The following is an 8,641-nucleotide window of genomic DNA, read 5'->3' as shown; positions in this document are numbered from 1 at the left end:
GACCTCTGTGTTTGCTCTCTAAGCTCTGTCCTGGAAGAGGTTTCGTCAGGCAGCCTTCCCCACCTCCCTTACTCATAACAATGGCTAATGCTTCACTAGTCTTTGGAGATGATTTTGCTTCAGAGGAGAAAGGTTGAACTGGGCCAAAAAGGAGGAGCTTAAATCTGTGTGCAAAATCTGGGAATTCAGGTGAGCAGAGGGTAAGGGCCATGATGAGGGGAAAAAAAAAAAGAGACAGAGAGACAAGAAAGATTTCCCCACCCTTCTGGTAAGAAGCCCCGTGATCAGCTCTAGCCACTGGCAGTCCATCCATCCTTGGAGCTTACATAAAGGGCCGTGGACGCTGAGACACCACAGAGCTGACACTGTAGGGTTCGTTTGGAGCACTGGGCCTCCCGGGCACCATGGCTTTGTCCTTGCATGCCCAGAGTTTAATTCTCTGCTTCTGCACTCTGTTATTGCTGTCTCCAACATGCATGGCAGTAAGTGCGCTATTGACAAAACATATTTGTTTTAAATGGAAAGCTGAAAAATAAGAAAGTATATTATGAAATAGTGACATGTTTGTATTTTTCTCCTCTAGTATGTGGCTACCAGAGACAACTGCTGCATCTTAGATGAAAGATTTGTAAGTAGTTTTTCTGTTTCTTGCTTTATGTTTGAACTGGAGAGGGGCAGATGAATAAAAGGTATTCTCTTACCAGTGCCATTTAGCACTTTAAACATCTTTTAAATAGATGGCCTAAGCTTTACTTATTTTTATTGATAAATTTTAAGTGTAGTTTTAACCAAGGGTTTTAAACTACTTTTATTGTTGTCTTTTCAGGGTAGTTATTGCCCAACTATGTGTGGCATTGCAGATTTCTTGTCTACTTACCAAACCAATGTAGACAGGGATCTGCAGTCTTTGGAAGACATATTACACCGAGCTGAAAACAAAACATCAGAAGCCAAAGAATTGATCAAATCAATCCAAATCAGCTATAATCCTAGTGAACCAACAAGACCAAGTGAGAAATGAAAGACTACTGACTGAAAAAAATAATTTATGAAAGCCTGTTGCTTTTGTTGTTCTAATTGCTTAAGTAATTTTATATCTCTGATCCCATATTACAGATACAATAGACAGCGCTACTCAGGATTTCAAGAAAATGTTAGAAGAAATTATGAAATATGAAACACTGATTTCAACACATGAATCAAGTATTCGGTAAGCACTTGGGTTTTCATTTGCTAACCAAGACTAATTTAGTTTTCATTCAACATTCCAAGCTTCAGCAAAAAGTAATCTTTTTCCTTCCGTTTACAATATTCAATTGGCATTTACTTGATGGCAGTAGGTTATGTTGAACACCACAAGGTGGAGATTTTAGCATAATAGGAATTATATTGCATTGTATTTGCATTTTAGTAATCACATGGGAAGATGTCCTAGATGTCTTAAAATGATTTAATGGCTATACTTATCAATATGTTTCTTTTGCTGCCATTTGTCTTACAATAAATATAAATTCAAATTGATGAGTATTTAGGTGTTGAAATAAAATTCTGTGTAAAAATGTCAAATCAATGGTGAGAAATTAAGGAGCAGAGGCATAGGGAGGATCTTGGCTCTTAAAGTAAATGATATTGAAGGTGGAACAGAAAAAAAGCATGGCTTTGGTAAGTTTAACAAACATTGTAAAACTACATGTTGATCACAACACAATGAACCTGCAATCATGTAATCTCCTACCTTCACTTAGAGGTAAAATGTCTCAGTTAAAAGCTTCTCAAGGGCTCATAAACTTTCTCAAGGTAGGATCTCATATGCGTTTTTTTTCCTTAAACTATTTTCAAAGTAACATGAAAATATAAAAGAAATTTTGTGGGGAAAAGTAACACAGGAGCAGATGCTCTTCTTTTTAGTATTGGAAGGCTGTTGTCATTATTGTAGGAGCTCTGGTAGCATAGTGCCTAAGGCATTTGACTGCTAACCAGAAGGCTGGTGGTTCAAAGCCACCAGCCACTCCTCGGAAGGAAGATTGGGCAATCTACTTCTGAAGTGATACTGCCTTGGAAACCCAAGGAAGGGTTGCTATGAGTCTGATTGGATTCAAGGGCAGTGAGTTTGGTTTGTTTGGTCATTATTGTTGAGATTATTCTTATCACTATAATTGCTATTAGCACTGTCCATCATTGAAGCTGAATGACACTATTGTACAGAAATTATCTAGGGCATAGAAAACAAACAAAAACAAACCCACTGCCTTCATGTTGATTCTGACTCTCAGGGATCTTATTGGACAGAGTAGAACTGCCCCATACAGTTTCCAAGGCTGTGAATCTTCACAGAAGCAGGCTGCCTCATTTTTCTCCTGCAAAGGACCTGGTGCATTTGAACCACCAACCTTTGGTTATCCACCGAATGTTTTAACTACTTTGCCACCAGAGCTTCTTCCTAGGGTATAGTAAAGGGGGAAATAAATAGTCTCTCTTTCTTTAACACTAAGAAAGATAGCTGTTTACACATTGTAGATAGTTTTCTATCATTTTTTAATATAAACAAGCAACTCTATGAGAAAGTATGAAAGCAAAGTTTTAACTTTCCCCTGACCTTTTCTGAAGCTATGTGAATAGAAACATAAAGAAGAAATGGAAAATGTCTGTTGTTTTATTTTATGTAAGATTATATCCCAGATAATTTTCCCATGTAAGATTGAAGCCCATAAATGGATTCCAATTTTGACCTGAATTTCAGTAGATCGACCTGAATTTCTGAATGCTAATTATTTATTGACAAGAACTCTTTTTTTTTTTCAGATTTGAGACTAGTACTCTCATTCTACGTGGAAAGATTCAGGTCAAAATTGTATTCCTGGTTTGATCAAACTATTCTGTTTTTTTTTATTTTTTCAAAAAAGCTTAGAATTTTTATTTACTTCAGTCTGTTTGCATACTTTTGCCATTTTCCCAAAGATGGAGTCATTAAAATAATGTATCAGGAAGTAATTATTAAAAAGATAAGAAGTATTTTTTTTAAGAATATACAAAAAAAAAAAGTACTCTTCCAAAGCCAAGTATTCTGTTACCTTATTCTTCTTACAGATTTTTGCAGGAGATGTATAATACAAATAATCAAAAGATTATGAACCTGAAACAGAAGGTAGCCCAGCTTGAAGCACAGTGTCAGGAACCCTGCAAAGATACAGTCCAAATACACGATGTGACTGGGAAAGGTAAGTAAAAGGTTTATATTGGAATCATGTTCACCAGAGCAAATATGCAAAGTAAAGATTACATATATTGAAATATATGAAAATAATTTGGAAGATGTCTTGACATTAAATCTAAAGATTCCAATTTCTTGTTTTTTTGTTGAATGGTTAAAAATAGTTTGAAAGAAATGATGATGCAGGAAGTAATATAATACTTTCTTACATAAGAGATGGTTTGCAGCATATTAAAAACTCATTTTCAAGCTGGCACACTCTTACCTGGAATTCAAAGCACAGTGAAAGTTTCTTCCTCTCCTTCAGATTGTCAAGATGTTGCTAACAAAGGAGCTAAAGAGAGTGGGCTTTACTTTATCAAGCCACTGAAAGCGAAGCAGCAGTTCTTAGTCTACTGTGAAATTGATGAATCTGGAAATGGGTGGACTGTGATTCAGAAGGTACACTTTTCCTCATCATTTGTGTCATTTAAACACCCACATTGTTTCTGCCACACGCAAGACACTTTCCTAAGTACCCGTAAACACTAATTCATTTCACCTTTCACAGAGTCCTTATGAGGTAACTATCATTACCCCTATTTACAGAGGCAGAGTAGTTAATAACTTGACCAAGATCACACAACTAATAAATGGCAGTCAGGATTTGAATCCAGGCAGTCTGGTCCCAGAGTGTAGGTTTTGACTCTATCTCATGCTAGCACTGCTGTTGTAGTTTCTTGACAGAGCATAATCAAAGTACCATGTGACACAGAAATACAAGTGATCTCTTTTTGTCAGGTTTTCAAGACCTGAGTCTTCCCAGGTGATGGCCCTAGTTGTGCTGCTCTGAGACAAAGGAGCTCTTTTGCCTCTGCCAGCCACTGATACCCCCTATGATCCTGGATCCCTTACCTTCAGTTTGCCTTCTACCACTACTACAACTACTCCTGCAGGGAGTCTCAGGGAAGGAGTGAGTGGTGGGAGAACTGGCTGATGGACAGATTGAACAAAGACCTGACCATTTCGCCTTCAGTACAAGAATCAGCAATACCGAGCTTGAGTCTTAAGTTCTCTAAACTCAAAAATCTCTCAGAGTTGAATCCGACTCACAGAGACCCCCTCCTTGGGTTTCCGAGGCAATATCACTTCAGAAGTAGACTGCCCAATCTTCTTTCCGAAAAGTGGCTGGTGTGTTTGAACCGCCAGCCTTCTGGTTAGCAGTCAAATGTCTTAATCGCTACACTACCAGAGCTCCTTAAAACTGCCATGGATCAGGCACTCTTTTAAGTAGTCCTCTTACATTCTCTTACATAATACTTACAGCAACACTAAGAAGTAAGCGTCATAACGACAGATGAGGAAACTCAGGCAGGTGGCCCAAGAGCACTTAGTTAATAGATGATAGTATCTTACATTCCATATTTTCCACAAAATATTTATAATGTTTTCCTTACATTTATTGATTATCATTGTTCTCCTTTTGCCCATCCACTTCTGCAATTAGAGACTTGATGGCAGTGTGGATTTCAAGAAAAATTGGATTCAATATAAAGAAGGGTTTGGACATCTGTCTCCTACTGGCACTACAGAGTTTTGGCTGGGAAATGAGAAGACTCATTTGATAACTACACAGTCTGTCATTCCATATGCATTAAGAGTGCAATTAGAAGACTGGAATGGCAGAACCAGGTAACGTTTAGGATGGACTTCTAACTTTTAATTGTAGAATGGGAATGTGCATTTTCCATTCCATCTGGAATGTGCATTTCAATGGCAAAGATAGCCTGGAAAATGCAAACAGCACATCCAACCATTTTCCTCAGGAGCTAATTTGGTTCTTGGGCAATCTCTAAGGGGTAGATTCTATCCAGGATGGGTCTATTTTGGTTCCATTTACTATTTCTGAGCTCACTCAAGAACCATTTAGAATAATAGCTAATATTTACTGAGCTTTTTATACATACTAGAAATAGAACATGAAATTTTCAGGTAATTCATATCAAATAACTATTTTATGAGTCATGTCCTATTAATAATCCCATTTTGCTGACTAATTTGCCCAAGGTCACATTGCTGGTAAATGGTACAGGGGATTTGAACTCAGGTTTCACTATCCTGACTGAAAAGCTAACTCAGACTTCAGATTTTCCTGTGCTTCAATGTCCAATGATTCAGTCAAGTCTATAAAAACCTTAATATTAAGTCAGGTAGCTCCTTTGGGGGCATAGAGCCCACTTTATATTCAGAGGTATCTGCGAACTTGGAGCATTTCACACCCATAAATGCAGAAAAAAAATCCAATCCTCTTGTTATGTCTATAGAATAACAAAAGAGTTCTTTCTCTAAACAGCTATCTTTTAATAAAATTTTAAAAAGTCAGAAATAATACTATAGGCAGTAGATCTTCTTCTGTGAGAACATCTTCCATTTCCCAAGTGCTAGAGATTAAGAAAGAAGATAAACATTTCCTGGAAATCTCTGTTCATGTGCCATTACCCATTCTTCTCTATTCTATAAAATTCTGACCCTCTTTTACAAATTTTTCTAGTGGAAATTCTCACTTGAACTCTCACAGCTCATGTTGTGAAAACCACTTCTTTTCTGTGCTACTCTTGGAAGCCCTTTTTCCTATGATTACCATACTGACTTGGGAAAAAATTCCTTTGTGACTTCCCCCTGGAGGTGTTATGAGTGGCTAAAGGTGCAGTTGTTCTTTCCAGCTTGGTACAATTATTAATGGTCATTCACTGTTAGCTAATTGCTCCAGTCTTTGAAGGCTGTATGTATGATGCTAAACATTTAAGTAAAAGAGGCAAGTGTAGAATTTAGCAGATTCATCCAAGCACCTTGATTTGTTATTAGAGTCTTACAGACGAATGAGTAAAATTTTCAGCTTCCATTGGGATACTGTCTTGAAATCTAGACCCAACCTAGGTGTTAGTGAGATGCGAACTGGTTCAAACAATCATTGCCTTCTCCTAGATTCGCAGAAAACTTCACTGAGCACATTACATTGTAATGAGGCAAAGTTAGAAACTCCAAACAACTGTCTTATGGGAGAAAGAACTTCTGAGTTCCTTGATGAGGCTCACAATATCAGTATCTCTGTTCTCTTCTTCACAGTACTGCAGACTATGCTACATTCAGGGTGGGAGCTGAAGCTGACAAATATCGCCTGACATATACATACTTCCTTGGTGGAGATGCCGGAGATGCCTTTGATGGCTATGATTTTGGTGATGATCCAAGTGACAAATATTTCACCTCCCACAATGGCATGCAGTTCAGTACCTGGGACAATGACAATGATAAGTTTGAAGGCAACTGTGCTGAACAGGATGGATCTGGTTGGTGGATGAACAAGTGCCATGCTGGCCACCTCAATGGAATTTATTACCAAGGTATTTTTGTCTCTCTTGGATTTATGAATTAGTATATAATTCATGTTTTTGCAAAAGGTATAAGTAGATATAAAGAAATAATTAGTAATGATATTGGAGCTTTTACCATATAGTTCTTCATTTGACACCAGCAATGGACATAACAAGCTTATATCTAAAATAGATCCCTGTACAAAAAACCTATCTGCTGAAAAATATTCTGTGATTTGTCATTGTGCCTGAACGTGCCACTATAAGATTGGCACATTAGGTTAAGGTATCACCTTTGGACATAACTTAAATATTAACTGGATGGACTAACATTATCACATTAATGCTTATAAACACATTGGCCTGGCTCAGCTTCCCAGGAGCTATGTATCAGATATAATCAGTGAGCAGGTGTTGGGAAGAGTAGATTAAACTGTAGGGAAACTACTAGTAAGGGTGAGGATCCATGGAAGTTTGAAAGGAGAAGAATCTAGCCAGGGGAGCTCAGACACTTATTTTAGGATGGGAATAGTCAGTCTATAGCTTACTATAAGGTGGAAGTGTTTGTGAAGACTGATTTTACTTACCATCCAACACTTTTGTGTGGAAGGCTTTATTGATGTTAAAGGATCCATTAAGAATTATATAGTATGGCTACTCATCTCAGCTACAGATGAGCAACTGTTCCTCCTCAGGTCAATATCCTAGCTGATAGTAAACTTGGGATCTGTCAAAGACTATTTAAATTTATCTTTGGGTTTAAAAAAAACAATTTCTCTTTTTGAAACGCCTAACTTACCTTTCCATCTATAAACCCCATGATTAGAAGACGCTTTCAGGGAAGGTGCTTAATCCATATGACCCAGAGTAGCCATGTGGATAGTAATTCTAGTGTTGGAGTTAGACAACCCTTACAAAATTACATGTGATATGGTGCTCAGTGACTAGGAGAAGGCAAAGTAAACTAAACTTCAATTTATAATGCTGATTTAAAGTAAAATTCCATTTTTCTAAAGTTCCTCATACTTGTTCCAACTGTCTGGTAAAACTTTTCAGCTAAATTGAGACCATTTGAACAGGAATCTTGTAGCTCCTGCCATTCTGGCTTGCCTAGGAAAGCTGTTCTGCAATTGTTAAGTCTAGCGTGGTTAACTTAGGGAGAAAGACCATTTGGGGACCTTTGGAGCTCTAGCCTTTACTAGTGAATAAAATTAAAGTATGGAAGTGATCATGCAGCACAACTCAGGTGTAAGATATCATTTAATAATGAATTTATTTCAATTGTGAATTGATATTTTAGAAATCTTTAGGAATATTTTTAGTTGGTAGATAACACTATAAATTTTATGTTAAGTGATGGATTCCATAACAGACAGTTCTTTACAGGCTTAATGAGGTTAGGAAGTTTAAGAGCAATAATGTGTACATCTGCAATTTTTTTTTTTTTTTTTAGGTGGCACTTACTCAAAAGCATCTACTCCTAATGGTTATGACAATGGCATTATTTGGGCCACCTGGAAATCACGGTGGTATTCCATGAAGAAAACCACCATGAAGCTAATCCCACTCAACAGAATTGCCATTGGAGAAGGACAGCAACATCACTTGGGGGGAGCCAAACAGGTTGGACCCGAGCACAGTGTGGAAATAGAATACGACTAAATCATTTTACACTGGGAATTATTTGTAGAGAATAAGTAGCATCTAGTTTCTGTTGACTCACAAAGTTTCAGAAAACTTTCTGATTTTTTTTTCCTATTTTCTTTTACTATATTTATCATTTTTAGCCTTCCATTAAGGTTATATAACCTTAAGTGAAAATTAAAAGTCACTTTGTACAGTATTTCCCAATTATTGAACTAAGGGTTATTTTAAAATTGTTTATTTGAGGAAATAATAATTTAGTTAATTTCCTAAACATATAACAATAAAACTACTGTTATGTTTTGCATTCCAAAGATTTCATATTGATATTTTTGTTGTTGTTGTTGGTTGTTAAATACTTCAGTAGATATTAATAAAAGAGAAGTAAATTTAAAAATTTCAAATCCTAAGTATTTCTTCCATGTTTATTGCC

At 36.8% G+C, this 8,641-nt stretch overlaps 1 protein-coding gene across 1 annotated transcript; it reads left to right on the top strand.

The window, feature by feature from the left end:
* Nucleotides 1-404: 404 nt before the first annotated feature.
* On the top strand, nucleotides 405-8,226 carry FGG (fibrinogen gamma chain). The gene is made up of 9 exons (XM_007943968.2): nucleotides 405-482; nucleotides 584-628; nucleotides 827-1,010; nucleotides 1,117-1,210; nucleotides 3,088-3,218; nucleotides 3,519-3,652; nucleotides 4,698-4,882; nucleotides 6,317-6,594; nucleotides 8,018-8,226. Exons 1-9 carry the CDS (start codon nucleotides 405-407, stop codon nucleotides 8,224-8,226), a joined length of 1,338 nt encoding a protein of 445 aa, XP_007942159.1.
* Nucleotides 8,227-8,641: the final 415 nt, after the last annotated feature.

This window comes from Orycteropus afer, unplaced genomic scaffold (genome assembly GCF_000298275.1).
Source record: "Orycteropus afer afer isolate SDZICR_OR568_19922 unplaced genomic scaffold, OryAfe1.0 scaffold00116, whole genome shotgun sequence".
In the NCBI taxonomy this organism is placed as follows: Eukaryota; Metazoa; Chordata; class Mammalia; order Tubulidentata; family Orycteropodidae; genus Orycteropus; species Orycteropus afer.
The sequence above is the reverse complement of the archived record's forward strand: the minus strand, read 5'-3'. Positions and strand labels throughout refer to the sequence as shown.

Bases quoted from the DNA above. Each gene is read 5' to 3' on its own strand.
- FGG (XM_007943968.2), top strand. From the start codon at position 405: ATGGCTTTGTCCTTGCATGCCCAGAGTTTAATTCTCTGCTTCTGCACT. The intron at 483-583 runs GTAAGTGCGCTA...TTTCTCCTCTAG, and splicing joins TGTCTCCAACATGCATGGCA to TATGTGGCTACCAGAGACAA. The intron at 1,011-1,116 runs GTGAGAAATGAA...CCCATATTACAG, and splicing joins TAGTGAACCAACAAGACCAA to ATACAATAGACAGCGCTACT.